Here is a 24,500-nt window from a genome sequence, read left to right on the forward strand (position 1 = left end):
TGTACTGCTTTGCACACAGGGATCATTGGATGTTAACAAGCTGGCTCCTTGTGGGCTGTAGTGGCTGTTGTTGGGGAAAAATAGTGGGGTAGCACAGGGGACCAGAAACAACATAAAAAAAAACCTTACCTGCTGCTCGCCGCGCTTCTCCTTGCCACTCTTCTGCTCCTCTGGGCACAGGCTTAGGCTCCCAGAGTCCCCTATGGCTAATCCAGACGCTGCTCTTATGGTGGTAATATCCATGGGAGCAGTGTCAGGATTGGGGGAGCAGGGTGGTTTTGTACTCCCATCGGGGGCTGGAAGCCTCTGCCTGCTGTTGTTCTCCCCCCAGCAACCCAGCAGGGTTGGAGAGATGTCAGTGCACATGCCGGTTTTGCCGTCCTAGGACGGACGGCTAAACCGACATGCGCACTGACAGCAGTGCCCACCATTCCTCTGCCATTCTTAGTAAGGCCCAGCCCCCAATTCCCGGCTACTGACGAAAAATAAAATGATGATAAAACGGTTTTATTATAATTTTATTTTTCAGTTTCCTCTGCAGGCAGGGAGACGAAGGTGCTTGATGGGTGAACCGGTGCTTCTCCATTGGAACACATGCGCACAACAAGCCCTCATGGGTCACCTACGCTCCGGCACCCACAACAAAGCTGTTGAATTGGGGCCGCTCTGGAGAATACTCGTACATCCCTGGAGAGCAAGATCGACAATGTGACGACAGATCTCATGTTGCTGCATGCAGATCACTGCAAACTGGCCGACAAGGTTCACTCTGCGGAACAAGCTCTAACCGAACTCCAACCGAAGTCCCGAAAGATGGAGAAAACGCTGCAGGTGTTGGTGAATAAAGTTCACCTCCAGGAATGTCCAGTGTAAGATACAGAGGGTCGCTCCAGGAGAAACAATGTAAGCGTGGTTGGCCTCCCGGAGGGCACCGTGGGGCATGATGCGGTCGCGTATGAGGAGCGCCGGTTGCACGACCTTCCCCCCCCCCCCCCCCCCCGACGGGGCTCTCACAGTTCATCTCAACAGAACAAGCCCATCGCATTCCGACTCACAAGCACCCCCGGACTCCAAGCCAAAACCACTACTGCTCCATCTGCTTAAATATGGTGACAGGGACTCTGTTCTATAAGAAACGCAGAAGCTTCAGGACTTTACTGCCAAAAATAGCTGCATCATTTTTTTTGTATGGACTGTGCTGTCACAGTACAGATAAACTCCTTTCTACTAGTAAACGCCGCCTACATGACCTAAACTTTCGTTATTCACTCCTGTTCCCAGCATGTCTGCGGGTGGTCGCAGAGGGGATAACACATTTCTTCGACTTCCCTGAGGCTACCTGGGACTGGCTGGAATCAACTAGGTCAGCGAAGTCAATCCATGTGAGGGACAAAACGGTTGCAAGGCCTGGTTGCGAATGACCGGACAGCGCTCTAGCCACTCCCCATCATCTACAGCTGTACCCGACCTGGAGCAGGTTATATTGGGGAGACGCCGGGCTCTACAAATAGCAGGAATCAAAAAATGGAGGCAGGAAGAAGAAGGGGTTCATTCAGCTTCCAAGAGGTACTGGTTATCTATCAGAAAGTCCCAATACCAGAGTCCCAGACCTTTTTGTCACGGAGACCCTCAACCACACGCTCACAGACTGCGGTATATGTAATCACCTATTAGTGAGGTTCGGTGGATAGAGTTATCACTGGTCTTGTCACTTGAGTGTCCGTTCTACAAGTGACATCAAAATCTCCACCAGGAGGGAGACTGTCTGGATGTTGACAGTGGTGAGTGGATTAAAATTATCTCTGAATGTTCGACTGGAGCGATGCATGCACAAGCACCATGCAAGACAGTTTAATGCCAACCTTAAACATCTGTCCTACATTTCTCCACACCATGATGCAAATAAAATGCATATTTAAGTTACAGGCCTGAAGGCAGTACCTATAATCATGTTCCGTCAGGAGCAAAGTGTGCTCATTGATGAAGACGGGTGAGTGCTTCCACTCACTAATAACACACTATTCCGAAAACCCTTAAGTATAAGGCCTCCATTTATATTTATTTGGTCCTGATGAAGGCCATAGACCTGTAGGGGCTGTTCCTGGCTGAAACATGTCGACCCGATCTCAAGGTGTTGTGGACCAGTGACTCATCCGCTAGCAAACACTTTATTTTGAGACTTATCCCCATCCCACTCTTTTCCCCCCCAATAAAGATTCACCTACAGGATAGGAAATAATTTGAATCCACTTATCACTGTCAACATCAAGACAGTCTCTCTTCTGGTGGAGGTTTTGAGGTCACTTGAACGTGTGGTTGAGGGTCTCTGAAACAAAAAGTTCTGAGACTATGGTATTGAGACTACAAATAGCTGCCATGATTTGGGAGTCCACACAAAGCTCGGAACCCAATGATGATTCAACCAAATCCATTAGCGATGATGGCTCTTCAGCTACCTGACCTTCCAGGATGGACTCAGTTGTCCCGCCTGATGTGATGCCGCAGACGGCTGATGATATTATCTTAGACACACTCAGTGTGATTCGCTGCGGCCAGTCAATTGTACTAGCAACAACTGTTATATCCTGTTGGTTTATTTGTTTCCACTAATCATTCTTCCTTTGCCGCTGGCATGACACAGAAATGATTCCGCATTTCCTTGAGCTATATTGCTGCTGATCTGAAGTAAACACACCTAACTGCGCCGTTCTGATTGGTTGTAGACTTCTTATTTAGGCTGATGCACGCCCATCCTTCATGTGCAGGGTGCCCCATCTTTGGTTGCCACAATGACATTCCCACCTTGGTTCCTTTTCCTCGTTGTATTGCTGTTGCCGACGTACATAGCCTGGTGGTTGGGGTGGACACATGTTGTCACTCTGCTCTGCTAGTATTCATGGTTCATTTTTCTTGTTTTTTTCCTTAGTTCTATGTTGTAGTCACCCGATGCGCGCCCCTTTCACTCATGCCCACATTCAACTAATGTCGCTCACAGGCTGTGTCACTGACCGGTATGTGGTGGCTGACCATTGTACTCTCCTCTAACACACCCATGACATGACCCACACTAATGTCATCATCTGGAATGTGTGGAGAATGCAAACCCCTTTGCGTCGCTACTCGGTCTACTCATACCTTAAGCGCTGCTCCACCCACATATCGCTGCTGCAGGAGTTGCATTTAACACATACAGAAGCCACTAAGTTCCAGACACGTTGGCCAGGTCAAGTGTTTGCCACTGGTTTTTCCTCCTATGGCAGAGGCGTATTGATATGGGTGAAACCAGGGACTCCCTCTGTGACGGACGATGTTGTTGTAGAAAGCCGCTGTGTTAGTGACGGGCCACCTTGACGGCCGTCACATACTCATACACTCAGCCTACGCCCCGAACTCTGATCAAGCCCTCTTCCTTAGAAGACTGTCCGAGACATTTTCCAGCTTGTATGGGCTCCCATGGTTTATAGGGGGAGACCTCAACTGCGTTCGCAACACTGATCTCCCCACCCCACTGCCAAGCACACCCATGACTTTCAACGCCAAAACATTACACAACTGGCTCCAAGTTAGGCAGCTGGTTCACATTTTGCTCCTATGCAATGCAAACACATGAATGTACTCATTTTTCTCTTCACTTGCATGTTCGAATAGACAAGCTGATTGGCACAACCAATCTACTCCCTTCTGTTCTACACATTGATTATTTAGGTCGAACCCACTCTGACCACAATCATCAATAACTACAACTTGTATGGGTCGCAGACCCATTCCCACTTTTCAGACAGAGGCATTAGAAGTCCCCCCACCCCCTTTTGCGCCTCTCTCGACAGGACCATTGTAGACTACTTTGAACAGAACAATAGGGCCTCCACCAGACTCAGAGTGGGATGTGTTTAAGGCAGCAATCCAAGGTCACTGCCTAGGGACTGTAGGAAAGTGCCCATTTTTGACATGGTTGCCCCCACGTTTTACTGTACATGATGTGATTTCGACTGAAAGGGCACTCTTTTCCTGCTAACCAGGCCCCCAATGCCAGAAAATGTATTTCCCAGAACTGTGCAATTGTTCGCCCAATTGCCAAAACCTTTAGCATCCTCTGTAGGTCCCTAGTAAATGGTACCCTGGTATCTAGGGCCTGAGGTACTAAATATGGTCCCTAAGAGCTGCAGCACAAATTGTGCCACCCTAAGGGACCCCTTACCAAGCACAAGCATGACTGTCATTGCACGACATGTCACACATCCCTGTGTGCCATGTCTACTACCACTGCATATGTTATTAGTAAGTCACCCCTACACCATGCCTGAAAGCCCTAAGGCAGGGTGCTTAATATTATATGTGAAAGGGCACATCTGCATGAGCAGATATGCCCTTGTGCTGGTCAGTCCCATTTCTGCCAGTGCAAGTGACCAGGGAAGTCATCTTAAACCATGTACTGGACACTGGTGAAAAAGAGATCCCCAACTACGTGATGGCTTCATTGAAAATAGGGATGTTTGGTACTAAACATCTCCTCTTGATGAATCCACATGGATGACAGTGTTGGTTTTAACATGCACTCAGAGGGCCATCTTGGAGGTGGGCCCCGAAAACCTACCAGTCTCTGGTGTGCTTGCTGACTGGATTCTGCAAGACTGACACAAGAGACAAGTGTCTGACCTCCTAGGGTGAGAGTATTTTGCTCTTAAGAGGTCAGGAACCTAGGCCGGTCCGGGAAGAGGGTGCAACAGACCCCTCCCACAGGATGACTTGTTGATTAGCCTCCTTGGCCTGGCAAGCTTCAAAGGAGCCGCCGCCTTTGCGATGCAAATCTGGCTCCCCTCACAGGAGCGGAAGCCACCCCCACCCTATCCAGAGCCCACTTGGCACCTGGACAGGTAGGAAAATTAGCTAGTCAGGTAGGCATGCCACCCGCAGGCTAGTACCACCCCCAAGTTGTGCTAACTGTGAGATGGACACTAATTTTTAGAGGTAGCCATCCTTGTGATGGCATACTCAGGAATTCTGGGACAGGGTTATGCCCACTTCCCACAGGAAGTGGTCAGATAGAGGTAGTGTAGTGAACCCAAGGGCCAGTAGCCCATTGGCTACTACCCTACACACCCGACCATCCCTAAATTCAGTATTTAGGGAAATCCTTGGCACCAGAGAAGCAGTTGCTGACGACATGAGAAGAGAGAGGACACTAAATAGCTGCATAAGCCGAAGAAGACTGAAGGCTGAAAAGAGCACCTGCCTTTGCCCCAGCCCTGCCAGCGTGTATGCAGCCCTCGACGACAACTGCACCAAAGTTGACTTGTCCTGAAGCTGTTGACTTCAGAAACCTGGGAGGGCTGCCTGCCTTTGAAAAAGACCAGACGTCCTATGAACTGTGGCCCTTTTCTGAAGAAACATCAAAAGAAAAAAAAAAAAGACGCTGAAGCCTCCAGAAATGCTAAAACCAGAAACCTGAAGCAACCACTGCCCCATCTCCTCCAGCCGAAGTTGAAGTGGGCCACCAGAGTTAATAAGGTCCCCCAGCCCTCAAAAGCTCGAGTCCATAGTGGTTTCACCCCTCCCAGATGACACCTACAGACTCTGCACACAGCCCCCACTCGACCGCGACTGCTCCGGTAAGAGAAACCGGACGCCCAAAGTCACCTCAGCATCTGGCAACCATGGGCCTTGGAGTAGAGGACCAAAGATACCTCTCGTAACCGAGCATCGCAAGGCCTGAGCCCACTTGCTGGTTCAGCCCGACTGGCTTCCTTGCCAGAGCCTGCAGACTATTTTTTTTTTTACAGAAATCAATCCCCCTTGAAATGCACTGGGCTCCCGACACTGAATTTCCACCCTGCATACGGCTGCCCTCGCGCCGCTGGTGGTGTACTGTTTGTGCTCCCTTGGACCTTGCCACCACTCACCTTAACTTCTGGAGATTGGTCCTGTAAGTCGAAGTACTGTACCTGTTTGCAGAACTTGTTCTTCTTTCCTTAGGATAACATTGCAGAGCTCAGAAATTGCACTGTGTCCACTTTTTAAAGTGAAAAGAATTTATACCTGAAAATGTACTTACCTGAACGATTTTTCTCTGATGCCTAAACATATATAAAGATACTTCCTATTGGTGTGAATCTTCTTCTTGAGTCATGTTGTCATTTAGTAATCATTGAAAGCGCTGGGATGCCTTTGGGTAGCCATGTGCTATATAAGTCCGTATTCATTCATTCATTGTGTGTATTTGCAAGTGTCTCAAACTCCTCTGTGTTAAGCCTAAGACAAGGCGACCACACTACCCCCTAATAGAGCACTTTGAGATTGCATAGTAAGCCCTGTCCACGAGTAAGGGAACCCCTGGACTGTTTACAATGTATATCAGATTATTGATACATAACATAAAGAAACCGCTTCCTACAGAGGCACAATGGAAAATGCGCAGACAACTCAACAGTGACATATCTGGCATTGAACGTACAGTTCTCGATTACATGACCTAGATGGTGCATTGCCCAGCTGCCTCTCACCACCTGGCAGATGTGTGACGCAAACGTGCTGCATTATTGGAGGGATTCCGTTGTCTTAATTACGCTGCCCATTCAGCCCGCACTCATGCCGTAGCCGAATGCTCTGGATAGTTGCTGGCATGGATTATACACCAAGAGCAGCTGAGGCATCCCATTACAGCTTTGCGTTCCACTACCAATGTATTGCTTTACACCCAACGAGAAATACATGATGAGCTGACATGCCACTATACCAATCAGTCTCCGATGCAGACCCTAATGACCTTGATTCCTTCTACCCTACAATATCATTACCCTGAATCACATCGGACCAAAAGATGGAGCTGGGCGACCCCATCACACTGTCTGAAATACCTGAGCAATTAGAGCCCTGGGCCCCGACGGTATGCCTGCTGAATTCTATAAAGATCATACCTCTCTCCTTTCCCCCCCGTCTGCTGACACTGTATAAGGAAGCCCTTTCAGCCCCCTGCCTCCCTCCCACCCTAAACTGGACAGAGATCCCTCCATGCTAGGCCCGTACAGACCTTTGGCATTGCTTAACATGGACTACAATGTCCTGGCCAAAATCTTTGCAGACCAACTAGCTCCTCTTGTTATGGCACAGGTCCTCCCAGACCAAAATGGGTTTGTTCCAGCCCGCAATACTTCTGTATAGCCCTCCTGAAAATGATGGTCATTTCCTGCCTTCTGTTATTACTTTGCTAACCTACCTCTTTATATCCCAACTTCATTTGTTCGTTCTTTTGAAAGGCATGTGAGGGACTTTACTTGTAACGAATCACAATGCAGGGTTGTGCTTGTGAAACTTTACCTGCCCCAGACCAAGGTGGGCTTGCTGTACCAAATCTAGAACAGTACTAACTTGCCTCCCAACTTCAATGGGTGGGCAGGTGGGTAGCTGGTCTTCAGCTAGCCAACACCTTCATGACTGCACCTACTTGGACTTTACCTACTTCACTCCAACTGTTCCAGCCATTCACCTGAGCAAAAACACCCAATTCTTTGCTACTGGGAGTGGCATACCGCTGCTTCCACAGGTGTCTCTACCTAACACGGTCATCTATTCATTATGCACCAGCACTGGCCGTACTCTGTACACCTAGGGGCTGCAACCTCACTTCATCAGCGGAACTTACCCCTTGGCACGACGTTGGTCTATACACCTTGGGAGATCTGTACCGGGATGGTGCCCTCATCCCATTTGAGACACTGATGGAGGATGAGAGTTTGCCCCTAGTCAGTTCCCATTATATAACTCACTGCTTCTGTCATTAGGGAACAAATGGGTTGACATGACACTGGAACATCCAACCCACCTCACTATCCAGTACCTGCATGTGATGGGGAGGGGTCGCCAATTAACCCGCTGGTTCGCAAAGTCACTGCGTACTAACACTACACCGGAACTTACAACCTTTTGACGTCGTTGGGAGGGCGACTTAGCACCCCTGTACAGATAAGGAATGGGCCACCTTATTGGAAGGTCTAAGACATATTCCACACAACGCTTGATTGTGCCTTATCCACTTTTACATCATACACAGAGCCTATCTCACCCCAGCCAAAATAAACCGCTACTTCCACAATATATACACTGCTTGCTGTTGTGGTCACCCTGTTGATGCGAATCTGTGCCACATGCTATGGACCTGCCCATCCCTCCAACACTTCTGGCAAGGTGTCACATCTCAACTGACTACCTGACCAGAGCGTACAGGGCTACACACACACACGGGAGATATGCCTCCTGAGTTTCTACCATAGGGACACGAAGCGCAGAGTTACCTCTCACTTTCTTGACCTGGAATTGCTGACAGCGAGATGCATTATTACTCGGCGGTGGAAATCACCTGGGCCCTACACACTAGCTGCATGTACGCCATCTCTCGTTACGTGGGCACAAACGGAAACTGGTGCATTACACAGGAAAGATAGCCTAAGGCTGCACAAAGATCCTATAGCCACTAATTGGGATACCACACTAACCAATTTTCAGGCTAACATACAGCAAGACACTGCTGCTAGAGTAGAACCACTGGAAGATGGAGACTGAGTGGCAATTGGTAGTGTCGCCAATTAATCGAATGACATTCGTGGGGCTCTCACCCTTTCCCCTGTACACGTTATTCCACGTTCCTGACCATGTAGATGGAATATTTAAGTCATGTGTCCTCCTGATTGAACATGTAGGGTGTGGGGGAAGTCTACAATCAGGAAAGGGGGAGGTAGTGGTTCAGCTCCTTTACTTGTTGTAAGTTATTTCATAAAAATGGAACTGTTTGCCAACTCCTTGATAAATATGTGGCTAGACCCTCAATAGTCTCACCATGCTAAAATTATGCCTTACTCTCACAATGCGGTGTTCAACTCTACAGGACATTTATAAGCTGATGTGCGGATTCTTGCTCTAAGTACTATCTACTCATGTTAAAAATAATCTGTATTCCTAAGCGACGCTCGGCAACTAGCACGTTATGCTGCATCTGTAACTATGATTTATCTTGTTTTATCACAAAACGATGGGTATTGACTTAAGGATCTGCACATCCATGTGACCAATCAATTGCACATCAGAGTGTATATAACCATATCTTTCTTTTAGGGGTGCTGCAATGGTGTGGTCAATACCCACCCATCAGGGTATAAAAGCAGTAGGACAAGTCCTACAACAATATATAGATTCAAAATACACCGGAGCACACCCAAATAAATAGTATCTGTGATCCACAGGTATATTTAAAACCTGAGCAACATATGAAATAATCAGTTATTCAAATGTCCTTTGTCATGATGACATAAAAAAAGCTTTCCAATCAGGTCCTGTCACAGAGCTTTAATGAGCAGAAAATATGTATAACAGCAGCTGCTGCTGTTCTACATATTTTCTGCTCAGGTCTTAAATATACCTGTGGTTCACAGATACTATTTATTTGGGTGTGCTCAGGTGTATTTTGAATCTATATGATTTATCTTGTTGTTTGGCCGCTTTGTTAACACTTTGAAAAAAACTAATAAACAAGATTCAAACCAACAAAAAATAGAAAAGAAAAAAAATGAAGGAAGCACAGAAGGCTACTCCCTGCCAGCCCAAAGCCTCTGCTTTCTCTTGAACTCCCCACTCCTATTTGCCAGAAGCTCAGAGTTAAGGGAAGCAGAACTGTCCCTGGTATAGGGACACTGCATGCAAATTTTGACCCAGTAATTCAGAGTCCTCATATTATTTAGGTCACACTGTAGCCACACAAAGAATCTGGTCAACACGTACTTGAGGCCTAGGTATGTAAGAGTTTTGTCTTACCATAGTGATGTGATGAGAACGCTCGCAGTAAGGCACTGTTCCCAGACTCTTCCAGATTGGAGCTCCTGGTGTAGTTGCCAGAATCCAGGGCCCTGATCGCAGCAGAGATGAACCTCTCCAGCTTCACTTCCACCTCCTGAAGTTCCATGGAGACCCCGGCCTTTTCAGCTTCCAGAGCCTCAAAGCGCTCCTCTGTTGTTCCGAGAGACGCACCTAGGCGGTCTCGCTCCTCGTCTGCACGCAGCAGAGACTGCTGCAAGTGACGCTCTCTGGCATGGGACTCCTCCAGTTCATGGGAGAGCTCCCGTTCACGAGCAGTGAACTTGGTAACCTTTCGCAGAAGCTGCTCTTTCAGGGATGATACCTGGAAGAAAAAAGGGCAAGAGCGGGGTCAATCCAAGAGTCAAGTGGTCACTAACCAAGGAATTGTGGTTACAATTTGTATGATAAGGTAAAATATGCAAACAGATGAATCAGTAACATGTGCTCATTCACAGAGTAACACACCTTCGCTCTATCATTTTTTTTTTTTTTAAACAAACTTTATTAGGTCACAGAACACAATGCAGTCAATCCCCGTCCCCCATAGTCCTCCCCCCAGCCAAATCAGGACATCTTGCAATAATCACCCCGACACCTTCGCTCTATCATCTTGAGAAAAATAACTTCTTTACCTTCAGTAACAAGGCTTCCTGCAGATGCATTGTGTGCCTGCATATTCCTCGCCTGATGAATCTGGCCAATGTGCTAGACTGGAGCCAGAAGAAGTTAAAATAGCTCTGCTGCCCCAGGAGGCTGCGGCACGGCCCAAGCTCCATGCCAGTACCTCCCCAGATGCAACATCGAGCCCTATGTGGCGCGACCCCCAGAGCTTTGACATCAGTTCCTGTCCTTTATTCCACACTCTTCAAGGAAAGTACGAGATTGCTGAAGGCCACCAAAATGCAGTAAATACAGAACACTGTTGAGATCCAGGCGGCAGGTGGAACAGTGTGGAATCTGCAGGTAGACAAAGTATCCACCGGAAGCATCACTACCAAAGGTAAGAAAACTATTCCTTTGATACATACTTCTACCTGCAGATTCCACCCTTCATGAACCAATAACAAAGCAATAAACCACAGGAGGGTGGTCTGAGGAGACACACCGGAAAGACCTGTGCATTGAACCCACAAAGGCAAGCAGCCCTGCAAGCCCAGGGTGGAACAATGATGTCCAAGGAACAGAAAGAACCTTGTGCAGAAATCCAATGCCTGCTCATGCTGGCAGCACGTGGGAGGATGAAAAAGAATCGGTCTTATTCCGGCAAGTGACCACAAGACACAAAACGCTCAAAGAAAGGCCATTGAGCAACAGCCATTCGATTGCTATTCCATTAAACCATACCATACAGATGGTTTAAACAACAGTGTTATTAAATATGACAGGCGGTAGGTCAACAATTAAGGGGCCCAACAAAAGCAAACAAAACACGCAAAGTGAAGCACCTCGAGACATCACCCATCTGACACCCCACCAGCCCTAGCGCTGCCACCTCCCAACGTCAGTGGTGTCTCATCAAAATGGGGAAAAAACACAGAAAAGCAGGCGCCATCATAGGGCCCTCGTACTTACTCACCATTCTGGGGACAAAACGTCTATTTGCCAGAATTTGTTTTGGGGATACCTTTCGTAATCAGTCAGACTGACTGGCCGTCTCCACCCACCAAATTCCCACACTCAAAATGAGGGCCCTATTACGATATAGAAAACATCCTACACCACCACAACCCTTGCAATAGGAGAGGAGCTAACCATACCAACACATAAGTTACTCACCTTTGGTAACACCTTTTCTGGTGGACACTTATCGAACTACAGATTTCTCACATGAATTTTCGCAGGTGCCAGACTGGTTCAGGAAAATTCTAAAGCAATGCTCGGGGATGCCGGTAGGTGGCGCTGTGCGACTCCACATCAACTCTGTTCCACTCCGAAAGTAATGAAAGGAGCCGCACATAAGCGCAACCCATGCACACTGATATCAGTTTATTTCATGAACTATTCTGAGCCCTCATCTCAACTATTCTGAACCCCATCCGCAGACAAAATGAACCATTGTGCAGATTCCTAGAGCGGTCTTTTTAGACGGAAGAGCCCATACGAAAGAATCGGGAGGTGGCAGGGCATCTGACTGTGACAGTAAAGGCATGGCTTGAATCCTATAGTTTTCGGGCCCATATCTGCACCTTTTTAAGGGAGTAAAAAAAAGTTTACTGAGGTCAAAAAGTCTGTCAGAGAGAGCACTGCTAACTTTGGATCTGTGTCAGAAGGCGCAGAAATAAAGAAACTGACATCAGCCTGCAGAGATGGCGCATATTTGGGAGCTCTGATGTCATATACGGAGTGGGAGGGATCCGACTCCGAGCTGCCTGGCGCCATCTGTCGATGCTCAAGAGGATGGCTGAGAAGTTTCCAGATCCAGTTTGCCTCCTCTGGAAATTCACAAGTTGAGGAATCTGTGGTTAGTTGTCTCTATAAGAGAGGGAATTACTGAAGGTAAGTAACTTGCTCTTCTGATGAATACTTCTAGCTGCAGAGTTCTACTCTTATGAACAGAAACCAAAGCAGTCCCTCCCAAGGTGGTGGGTCTGCAGGATGGCTCAAGATAAAAAGTCCTGCAGGACCGAGCGGGCAAAATGCCCATCTAGACCGACTTGACGTTTGAAATAGTAGTGCTTTGAGAAAGTGTGCAGCGATGCCCACATAGCTGCCTAACAAATATGCAGGACAGGGACTCCACGGACTAACACAGTGGTAGCAGCTCTGGTGCAATGAGCCTATAGGCCATCTGGAGTTTCTTCTTAGCCAATCATAACTTAATGAAGAGGACTATCCATCGAGACATGATGTTTCTGCGTCACCTTGCCCTAATTTGCTTCAAAGAACAACACAAAGAGCTGATCGTGCATCCGATGTTACTTTGTATGATCAATGCAAAAGCTAAGCTCTCTCTTGGGATCCAGATGATGGACTCTCTTCCTTATTTGAGGGATGAGGAGGAGAAAAGACCTTGGTCAGAGATGGCTTTTCAGATGAGAAAAGGAATAACCAACATTGGAAGGAACACAGCTTCTGTCCTTAACACCAGTGTGTCCAGGAAAAAGGTGTTATATGGAGACAGGATTGAAAGGGCCTGAGGTTCACTCACCTGGCACGTAGATCTTATTGCCACCAGGAAGACCAATTTTAAAGTGAGTAGGTGTAATGAACAATTGTGTATTGGTTCGAAAGGGGTACACATCAGAATGTTTGGGACTACATTTAAGTCCCACTGCAGCATTATAAATGGTATTGGCGGAAATGCATGTTGCAAACCATTTAGTAAAAGTATTGCAACTGGTGATTTGAACATTTGGATTTGGACATTTTGTCTAGCATAGGCAAAAAGACTGAAAGAGCAGACCGGTAACAAACTATGCCCATACCAAGGCCTTGCTCTGGCTTGGGTGCAAAACCCTGCCCTGCAGTTGCAGCAGTAGATCCTCCTGCTGGGGAAGTCTGATTGGAGGGCAGATGCTCAGGCCCATATGTTTCGGATACCACAATCTCCTGGTTCAATCTGGTGCCACTAGGATGACATGGACTCAGTCATTACTGATCTTCTTCAAAACTCGGGGCAGTTGAGGTAGCGGGGGGAAGGCATGCAGGAGCCCCGTGCGTCACTATACGGAATGTGCTCAGAAAGTGAACTTTCAGAGAACTCTGGTGTGCAAAAGTGCAGACATTGCGCATGCTTGGTGGCAAACAGATCTATCAAGTGTTCTCCCATTGTTGAAAGATACCCGGTGCCATCTCCGGGTGAGATTGCAATTTGTGATCTGCTAGGCATCCTGACTAAGTTAGTCTGCCCTGGCAATTAAAGATCCTACCAGTTAGTGCACCACCAGCGAAATCCACCGGAGTTCCAGCCAACTCCAGAGATGTAAAGTCTCTTGGCACAGGACTCATAACCCCACCCTGTCCTCTTGTTGCTGTACCCCATGGCATTGTTGTGAGTGAGAACTTGCAATAGCTTCCATTCGTAGGTTGGTAGGAAAACATTTAATGCCAAGCAAATCGCCTGCAACTCCAGCAAGTTGATGTGAAAGCGAGTCTCCGGTGAAGACTAGGGGCCGCCGATGTTCACCTCTCTGAGATGACCTCTCCAACCCAGTACCTATGAATGGGTCGCCACCGTCAACTCTGAGTGAGGAGTTCTGCTCCAATTGCAGTCGAGAACCCCCCCACTGTAGATCTTTTGCAGTCTCCTCCAACACCTATATAGACCCACTGAGACTTCAAATCCCACTGCAAAGCTCATATGTGCCATTTGGCATGGTCAGCAAGCGGGTTGCAGAGGCTAGTAGGGTAAGAGGCCTCAGAGGCATCCTCATGGAGACCCAGGACAGAAACTGAAACATCAGGATCATAGTCCCAATGTCGAGGACACATTGTTCTGGAGGAAAATCTCAAATGCGCACGGTATCCAGGATGGCTCAGATGAAAGGGAGTCTTTGCGAAAGAGTCAGTTGTGACTTCAGCAGGTTGATCGAGAACTCTAATGATGTCAAGTGGTTCACCATCGTCTGGAGGTGGTTAGTGACGGACTGTGGGGAGCTCGCCTTCAACAGCCAGTCATTGAAGTAGGTGAAGATTTGCAACTCTGATCTCTGCAGAAGGGCAGAGGTCCCCGCCATCACCTTTGTGAACATCCGAGGAGCACTGGGGAGGAGTAAAGTGAGCACAGGAAACAATGTTTTTGTGATCCACTTTGAACTACAGGTAGCATCTCTATGCCTGCAGGATGGAGATGTGAAAATATGCATCCTTCAGGTCCAAAGCCACCATCTAGTCTCAGAGATCCAATGTAGGTAGAACCTGGAGCAGGGTAAGCATCCTGAATTTCTCTTTGCGCAGGAAGGCATTCAAAGGGCGAAGATCCAGGATAGGATGGAGGCCTCTGACCTTCTTCGGCACAAGGAAGTAGTGGGAATAACATCCAGACCCACATCCAAGACCGGTACATGCTCTATGGCTTTTTCTTTTAGAAAAGAGTGTGCAATTTCTGAACAGATGGTCCCCTGACAGGCATCCTGCTGAAGGTGGCAGGTGTGGTGGGGTAAAAAGGAATGGCAGGGTGTAGCCCTGTTGGACAATCTGCAAGACCCAATTGTCAAATGTGATGTTGTGCCTCAAAGGTTGCACTAAAGTGTTTTTTGGGTAGTTGACGGACTGGCAGGAGCCTTGGAGAAACACAACCAGTAATGGATGGGCCGCAATGTGCCGGACTGGGCAGTTATCTGCCAGACTCACGGCCTTCCCTTGAAAGTGCATGAAGCCTGTTGTGAGGGCAGTGGCACTGGAGATATACCAGGAGCCTGGCATATCTCGGAAATGGAGAAAATTGTTGTGGGCATTGTTGTGCACAGCTGTGGAGAGATCCACGGAATGTGGCATGGCGCAGCTTTATTTAAAGTGTTTCAGGGCAAAATCCGCCTTTTCGCCTGGATGTCCCCAGAGAAGCTGGCAGATCTCATCCATGTGTGGAGCCGTAGCACCACTGCAGTTCCCATCGCCATACCTAGACAGGTCTGTGGTGGCCAAGACCAAGTGGAAGACCCATTTGGCTACCACCTGACCATCTTGAATGTTCTGGGCTAATGGAGGTCGTACATCTTCTGTTACCGCAAGTAAGATCTCACCCACAATGCCCAAAGTGGGTACATATAATGCCCTAGAAGGCAGCTCGCACTGACTTTCCTCGGGGCAAGACTGGCTGAGTAGAGCATACTCTTGCTAATGTGTCACCTTATGTTGATATCCCTATCAGGGAGAATAGAAGAGAAGTACCGAAGCACACTTCGAAGTCAAATATAAATAATTAGTATACACAAATAACGTATTCTAAAGTGAAGGTGAGTAAAGGTTGTTTTTATTCTTTAATTTTCTCCACAGTCCTTGTATGAGTAACACAACATCAAAGAAACAGCAACTTATCAGGAAGTACTTAGACATCATTAGGGTTTACCTTGCAGGGAAAACCTGTACCACAAACCTCTCAGTTGTTGGGTAAAAAAATCTAGGCCACCTGTAGCAGGTCTACAGCGACGTGTGACTTGGCAGTTGATTGGATGGTCAGAGAAGGGTTTAGCCGGAGTGCCCAACAGTGTGCCAGACAGACCTCATTAAAAGGTAAAAGAGGTTCTATTGGTGCCTGGTCAGGCTGTAGGACTTGTAGGAGGATGTATGTTTTAACATTCATAGTGGGAAGATGACCGTTAAGGACCTCAGCAGCCCATCTAATTCCTGTGGCAAAAGAATGGGCTGCTGACCCAGGGTTGGGGGAACAAACTGGCCTCCTGTACCTGCAATTACCAGTCATCTGCATCATGAGGGGCAAGTTCTTGCACTTCCATTGTCATCCACATATGACTGCCTCTGATGAGAGCCAAAAAGCTAGCATAATGTTGGTGCATGATTGAGCGTTATTGTATCCGAGTCCAACGGGTTCAGTGTAGGTTGCGGTATGTCAAGGTCTGGACACGGCCTCAGTCGCGGTTGAACCTAAACCAGCTTGGAGTTGAACAGAACCATGGAGTGGAGACTCTCCTCTACCATCTGGGCCAGTATCAATGATAGAGGGGTTGGCACAGGTTTCCGCACCAAGCCAGATGTCGACCTGCAGTGTGATTAAGGGGTCCAGATGGAGGTGTGGGCGAACTTGCCTGCGGTAAACCTACTGAAGGGTCCTGCAGATCCTTGGGGACTATAGGCAGAGGGAACTGCGAAAGTGCCAAAGTTGAGCAGCATAGCCTCACAAAAGGCTTCAACTTGCTGCAAGGTTGCTGATGGGCCCAGAAACTCGGGGTGCATCGGTGCCAGAGATGGATTTGGCTTCTTGGTGGAACAGGATCAAGCTAAGAGAGGTACGGTGATGCCCTCGTGCCTTCTCTGAAGAGGCGGGAAAGGGTTGAGTCCAGCTTTGACTTGTGTTTTTTCCTTAAACTTACCCAAAAACCACAATTGCTTGGAAGATCGGCCTCTTGAACAAGAGCAGGTCTGCGCCTCAACTTCGACTTGGAGCGGGGCCTGCGTGGAGCTTTCCAATGCTTCACTACGTAGAGCTTCGCCTCACAATCTCACATTGCTTTGGGGTTCCTCTGGACTCAATCATTGTAGGCCTTAGAGTAATGCGACAAAACCAAGGACCAAACGACCACCTTGTGGGGATCTTTAACAGACATTTGCTTGCAACAGCCCTAGGATTCAACCCTGTAGTCCTAGGGAGTGACATCCTTCACACGCTAGAAACATTTTTTGATGGAAAAATCTTCAAGAGTGAAGAAAAACAAGAAGTGGAGTTTTGGATCCACATCTAAAGGTTAGGAATGAAAGGAACTGAGGCTAGCACATGGGTTGTGTTTTTGTGCGGCTCCGTTCATCACTGCCAGAGAGGAATGGCATCGACAGGTAGCCACAATCCACCACCTACAGCGTGCAGAAACACTGCTCTTGAGTTTCTGGATCCAGTCTGGCACCTGGTAAGTTCATAAGGTGGGGAATTTGCCTTTAGAAGCATCCATCAGAAAAGGGGTAAAAAAAGGTGATGGAGGTTTAGAAGAAGACAGAAATAAAAGCGGTAGAACTGCAAGTCGACTCAGAGTATTCCTTGGCAATCCAAAATCACACCGCCTGTTCCAAAGAACCCCTTTGCCTAGGTGCAGGAAGGGCAGAAACTGTGTAGGCGGAACAGAGGGCCTGCACTGAGGAAAAAAATTCAACAAGGGCTAGGTGGATCCATTGGCAAAACCGAAGGCAATACTGTCAGGTGATAAACCAAAAACAACCCTTTAAGTCTGCTCTTCAGCCAAAGATATCCCTGTTGCTGTGTTTACTGACCAGCTTGTTAAGAGGGGGTGAGGGGGTGGGGCGGGGGGTTTAAACTTCAAACAATGGAGAGAGCTAGAAAACACATGCACTCTCATTGAGAGCTGAATGAGAAAGAAAAAATAGTTCCCTTAAGTGAGCAGTGGAAGGATACATGCCTGCAAATCAAAAAGATCGTAAAGATGCATTGTTACAGCGGAGGGGCAAACGAAAGAAGTGAAAGGCAAACCATCAAATAAGAAGCATGCATGTGAGAGCGACAATTTATCCAACTAATGCTAAACAATGGGTGAGTTGTGATCCAATAAAGGGTCACAATAGGTCTTTCGGGATCAGACAGTTTGCACTGTCTGGTAAGCGAGCTATAAAAATGTAACCGAGGACATCAAAAGTGCTTAATGAAGAAAGCACAGTGTATACAGGATTTGCCAATTTCCTTTTCTGTAATAAATTTGCAGAAAGGACATTTAAGATGAATTCTCTCTTGTTTCTGATTAAGGAATTATTAAGAGTTTTTTTTCTCGTCCGGAAGAGAGTGAACTATGAAGTAATTAAGTACAACCCCCTGTGTCACAGTGGCAGCTCATTGGAGATGATGCAAGACAAAAATTAAATAATATTTGATTTTAGCCAAGACGTGAATGGTTAGCGCGATTGAGATTTTCTCTCTCCCACCTCGATGCAGTTGTACAAAAGAGAGGGGTGTCATCTTCCTTGCAAAGATACTGCAAATAGGCAACTCATCTTACAAACATGTTACACTTCTACTGGCTGACGACAGGCCACTGTAAGATGAGCTGGGAAACTGCGAAGAGCACCTACAAGGGTGTTGAAGGAAGCATCAGAGAGCACAGACTGGTTTGGATCATTTAAAGACAAACCAAATGGACTATAGGGACAGTTAGAATTGTTGCAACACTGTAGGAGACTGAAGGTATTGCAGGCATGTTGAACCACATTGCAGGTATTCTTTACTGCAACTTGCTCTCTGCAGGTTAGTCCAGACATCTGACACATGACGTGTAGATGTCTCTCAAAGTTTTTCTCATCTGCAACTCAAAGTTTGTGATATCAGGCTTTCAGTGAAACATCTTTTATTTTGTGATGTCAAGGGGCCATTTTGTATCCTAATGGTGCTAGGGTAATTAATTCGACTTATGTTAGGGCGGACAATTATTTCCTAGCTTTAGAATAACTAAAATTATTAAGCGAGGTTCAAAAGTGATATCTTGACCTGTTTTTCTGCTACATGCCCCCAAGACAGTGAAAACTGTCTACTCCCCGAAAACATCCACCCACCTGGCTTGGTACGCACCTGGGAATGTAGCTTTTGCACCTCCTCGCACCTCTGTTGATGGCTTTCCTCTGCTTCAGACTGCAGCTTCATCAGTTCTCGCTGCTGGGCAGCCTTGGACTCTTCAGATAGGAGTATGGCGTCCTGCTGTTTGGCCAGTGCCTGCTGTAGACTTAGCAAAGAGAAGCAATTTGCGTGTGAGTGAGGTGACTCAGGAGAAACAAAACAGTTGTGACCCTATTATAGAGTCAAAATGAGAACCTGAAAGGGTGGCAGGACAACAGGGAAGAAAGCATAGAGTTGAAAGGAGAGGAGAGAACCAGGAGAGAGGATGCAGATAAAAGAATAAGAGACCGTAAGAGAAGGGAAAGAGTAAGCAACATTGAAATGTGGATAAAGATTAGAATGTGAAACCGATATTTTTCTCTTATCCTGTGCAACTTCTATTTATGATCGCCCACGGTAATACAAGGGTTCTTTTGCTCATACAGCTCATGCTATGCATCCAAAGGTTTGAATGACACCGGTGTCCCTTTCAGTATTTTGCAGCTTCTTTGTGTCAAATGTAGCTCCCTCTTGCCATGCATCCTTCAAACACATTTTTATATCTCCATCTCTCCCTCCACTACTTCCAGCAAACACACAGGACCATTGCCTCTTACTAACAAGGTCAGGCCCAACGTTCTTTCTCCTTCACTTACATCTTTCATTCTCTAGCATAGGGCCTTCATTTTTTTCTCACCAACATAAATCCCAATGGAACAATTCTCAGTCCTAGCCTCATTGTTCGATCTTCTCACCTCTCCTTTTTCCAATTCCGATCCATTTCTTCCTACACTTTCCCTGCTCCCTCTACAATCTGCCCTTTCTTCTCCATGAACTCACTTTTGTATTTACACAGAGCTTTGAAAAGGAATGCTTAGGTGGAAGACTCACATTGCAATCTGCACTTTCTGCTCCATGAACCCCTTTTGCAATTACAGACCGCTTTAAAAATGAACTGTTAGGGTGAATGGAAGGGTTCGCAAGATCTACCCTTCCTCCGTAACTGCAGCCACTCCTTTTTCTCACGGAACAGTATTATCCTTCTCTACAGAGCAGCAAATTATATTTTTTCTGTTCGCTCCAATACATAATGTCCAACCTTGGTCTTTCGCTCCCTTCTCCTCACAATCATAAGATTATCTGCCCTTATTGTTCTCTTCGAAGAAGCAAATGGACTCTTAGTCTATACCCACCTCTCCCGCTCCTCCTCCAGAGCTCTAACTGTTGCCTGCAGCCGCCTCTTTGCCTCCTCCCATGCTGACTTGACTGTTTCCAATTCCCGTCTGGTCTGTGCAACCTCTGCTGCTTTCTGACCACCAGCTTCTCGCTCTTCATCAAGATACTTCTGAGTATCCTGCAGCTCCTGGACAATCATCTGCAGTGAATCCTCTGTAGCAATCAGCCGAGGAGTCAGATCCAGCACCTATTGGGTGGCAAAACAGAGGCCAGCGTGCAGTGGACCATAAATGTTTAAATAAACCCTCCTGTTATATGTGCGATTCATGACATTTGGCAATTTATCTTCAAGAGAAAAATAAACAAAAGACTTTGAAGTTTCAAAAGATCAAGTAGCAGATTGGCAAACAATTTGTAAAATATGTATGATGTTGTATATTTTAAAGAATGTATGTTTGCTGCATGCCACATGTGTGCAAAGCAGGAAGAAAGTGACTATCCGCACCTCAAAGTGAAGCGGACGGAGCAGGGCTGAGATATTCTGACATTTTCTCCCATAGAAGGACGGATATTAATGAACCATTCCCTCATCTCTGGACCCACTCACCTGAGCCTGCAGGGCGTCACGCTCCTGGAGTAGCATGTTCACCTCCTCTTTTAGGGCTTTAACTTGATCCATGTTCCGCTGTTTCATCTCTTCATTTCTGTGCTCAGCACTGTGAAGCTGAGCTCTGACCTGTTCAATGGTGGCCTGGAAGGAAATATTAAGAGAAACTGACTATGTGGGGCATCAATCTGAAATATTGGTGTTTCCAAATGATAGCACTTCTTTTCTTATTCCTCGCCTACTAAATCTATTTTGCCCACTTCCAGTATCTTTCGAGCACTATACACCAGTTTTCTTTCAAATTCTTCATGTTTAACCTCCTACACCCACACCACATTACCACTCTCCATTCTTTGTCAAAGGAAAAAAAGTTATGTGCCAGAAAATGTAAGTTGCCAAGTGTTGAAATCCTTTATAGACTCACTTGCTGTTAATTATTTCCCATCATCAAGCTGGTGCTATAGCCTTGAGGATATCCAGCTACAAATACAGGCAACATATGATCCAAAATTAGAAGAGGAATATTTTAGTCCTTTCGTATTGTTATCCAGGCCGTCCCACTTCCTTTTGGTAGTTTTGTTGTTTTCTTCCTAAACCTCTTAGGTTTAAATCTTTTTATTAAAGTTTTCAACAGAGGGCGAAATAGCAACAAGCAATTACACTTTCCCCCACCCCTGCGGGAACGGGATAAACTGGGCTCGCCGCCCCCGCCACTGTACTCTCGGAGCGGCGAAAGACTGCCCGCGAGGCCTATCGCCCGCCACCCTGATAAACCCCCCCCCCCCAAACCCAAACCCCCCCCAAACCCCCCCCCTCGACCCCCTCACCCCTCCCTTCCCCGTGGAGAAAGAAACAGAAAAGAGAAGAGAAAAGCAAGACATGAAGAACCGAACTCGGGGACACAGGGACCTGAGGGCCGAGCGCAGATGGCCGCCCCTGGGCTGTAGCCCAATCATGTTGTCTGAGCAATGTCCTTCACCTCCGGGTCCGCGCTAAGCCGTAGGAGGCGTAGGTACCTGGGACAAGTCAGCTCCCTGAAGTCCTGGGTCAGGAGGGACCGGAACGGCTGCCACAGTTCAGAAAATGAGGCACCCTTACCGGCCAGTGTTAAGGAAATACGCTCCATCCCCAGGATGTGCCAGAGGCGGTGCAGCCACTCCAAGTGTGTAGGCACACGAGGCGTGTTCCAGCAGGCTAGTAGACATTGCGTGGCCGCCCCCAGTGCTAGAGCAATCTGTTTCCCCCTACGGGACTTCAGGGGGTAGGTAATGGCGTTGGGGACCCCCAAGATGATGTATGCAGGTAGTCGGGGCAGCTCCGTGTCAAAGTATCTATCCACCTCGTCCAGGATCTGCTGCCAATACAGTGATATCAGGGGGCAGTCCCAGAGGATATGCGTCAGAGAGCCAGATTGACCGCACCCCCTCCAGCACCCCGCGGTGCGTGAGCTGTCCATACGGTGTAGGCGTTCTGGTGTATAATACCAATATTGCACCAATTTAGTGAACGTTTCGGTAAGCCCTGTATGTGTAGCCGTGTGCCGGGCCCTATAGCAGCAACCCTCCCATTCCTTTGCGAGCAGATTCCTCCCCAGGTCCCTCTCCCAGCGTGCCCTACCTGCGTGGTACGAGTGAGTGTGCGATGAAAGGAGCATCTTATAGAGGTCCGAGGTCAACTTTTTGTCCGACCTCCGCGTGATAAGCCAGCGTACAAACATCGTGAGCCGGCGTTGCGCCGCGCTTTTCTACCGCGGCTGCGTGGCCCAGTGTTTAATCTGCAGGTAGCCGAGCAGGTCCCTGGTCGGGACCCCATAATCGGTGGCCAGCTGGGCCAGGGGGATAAGTCCACCCGCCTCGTACAACACCCCCAGAGCCTTGCAGCCAGTGTAGCGCCAACCCGGGAAAGATGACTCCGGCCGCCCCGGCGGGAAGTCGGAGTTCCCGAACAGGGGGGTCAGTGGTGAGGGAAAGGTCGTTAGTTCCTGTCGCTCCCCGGTCTGGTCCCAGATCCGCACCACCGCCTGAGTCACCCACGAGGCATAGAGATTGGGGGGCCGTTGTTCCTGGCGAAGGAACGGGATGGCGGCCAGAGACGTCCCCGCCACTGCCCGGTCCTGGAACAGCCAGTGCTTGGCGGAGTCGGGCCTCATCCATTCCGCCAGGTAGCGGAGCTGGGCGGCTTGAAAGTAAAGTGTGAGATCGGGAACGCCGACCCCACCGAGGTCCGGCGGAAGAGAGCTAATCTGGCGCTTGAGGCGAGGCTTCCTGCCCTGCCATATGAACTGAGCTAAGTCAGATTGGACCTTTTTAATCCAGCCCTTCGGCGGATATATGGGGAGCGTATGGAACACGTACAGTATCTTGGGCAGTAGCGACATTTTGATGGCCGCCACCCGCCCAAGCCACGAGAGCGGCAAACGTCGCCAGCGAAGGAGATCCGTTTTGACGGTGGCGCGGAGACGATCGTAGTTCAGGGTCCGGATGCCCGGAATCGTAGGGGTCAGCTGCACCCCGAGATAGGGGACTGGTCCCGATGACCAGGGGACCGGATACTGTGCTCGGAGGTCTGCGATCGCTCCCGGCGTTAGAGAGAGGGAGAGCGCCATTGATTTGGCAACGTTGACCTTGAAGCCGGATACCTCCCCAAACGCTGTAAGTTCCTCCAGGATCGCTCCCAGGGACGTCAGCGGCTCTCGGAAGGTCAGGAGGACATCGTCGGCGTAAAGGCAGATCGTATGGACATCCCCTCCAAACCGAATCCTAGCGATCCGGTCGTTGTGGCGTATGTGCTGAGCAAGGGGCTCCATATACATGGCAAAGAGCAGCGGGGAGAGGGGACAGCTCTGCCTAGTGCCCCGGGAGATCCGAAAGGGCTCCGAGGTATGGCCATTAACCCGGACTGAGGCGTGCGGATCTCGGTAGCAGTTTAGGATGCGCGCTCGCATCTTGTCCCCTAGTCCGAACCGTTGCAGAACTGCCTCCAGATAGGGCCAATGCACCCTGTCGAACGCCTTCTCTGCATCCACCGCCAGGAGGGCATAATCGGCCGGGAAGCATGAGGCCTTCTCAATAAGGTGCAGGACCCGTTTCGTGTGGTCGCTCGTTTGGCGGCCCGGAATAAAGCCCGCCTGCTCCGGATCAATAAGGTCGGGCAAGTGCGGCGCGAGGCGGGCCGCCAGGATCCCCGTATACAACTTGAGATCCACGTTTAGAAGGGAGATCGGCCGGTAAGAACCACACTGTGTGCAATCCTTCCCGGGTTTGGGGATCACCACTATCGCCGCGTCGAGTAGTGCGGAGGGCAAATTTCCGAACGTGTCGAACGAATTGAAGAGTCGTGTAAGAATGGGGGCGACCAAAGGACAGAACTGCTTATAGAACGAAGCCGTAAAGCCGTCCGGGCCTGGGGACTTACCAACCTTAAGTCGCGAGATGGCCGAGATCACCTCCTCCGGGCGGATTGGCGATTCCAGCGTCTCCGCCTGAGGCGTTGAAAGGCCCGCGATACGCGCACGGTCCAGGTACGCGTCCAGCCCGCTGTCCTCAAGGGACTGCGCGTCGTAGAGCCGGGCATAAAAGTCCCGGAACGTTGCGGCAATCTCCCCGTCGTCCGTGTGCAGGACCGCGCTCGAGTCCTCTATCGCCTTGACCCCCTCCCTCGAACGGCGTT

At 48.5% G+C, this 24,500-nt stretch overlaps 1 protein-coding gene across 1 annotated transcript in view; it reads right to left on the reverse strand.

Moving 5' to 3' along the window:
• LOC146812790 (uncharacterized) overlaps positions 1 to 24,500 on the reverse strand; it is a 266,004-nt gene that overhangs the window by 123,322 nt on the left and 118,182 nt on the right. The window contains exons 22-25 of the mRNA XM_085619906.1: positions 20,832 to 20,975; positions 20,242 to 20,471; positions 19,025 to 19,175; positions 9,802 to 10,165 (exon numbers count right to left, since the gene is read on the reverse strand). Of these exons, the coding sequence (XP_085476032.1) occupies positions 9,802 to 10,165; positions 19,025 to 19,175; positions 20,242 to 20,471; positions 20,832 to 20,975 (889 nt within the window). The remainder of the gene's footprint in view (positions 1 to 9,801; positions 10,166 to 19,024; positions 19,176 to 20,241; positions 20,472 to 20,831; positions 20,976 to 24,500) is intronic.

This window comes from Triturus cristatus, chromosome 7, assembly GCF_964204655.1.
Source record: "Triturus cristatus chromosome 7, aTriCri1.1, whole genome shotgun sequence".
Lineage (NCBI taxonomy): Eukaryota > Metazoa > Chordata > Amphibia > Caudata > Salamandridae > Triturus > Triturus cristatus.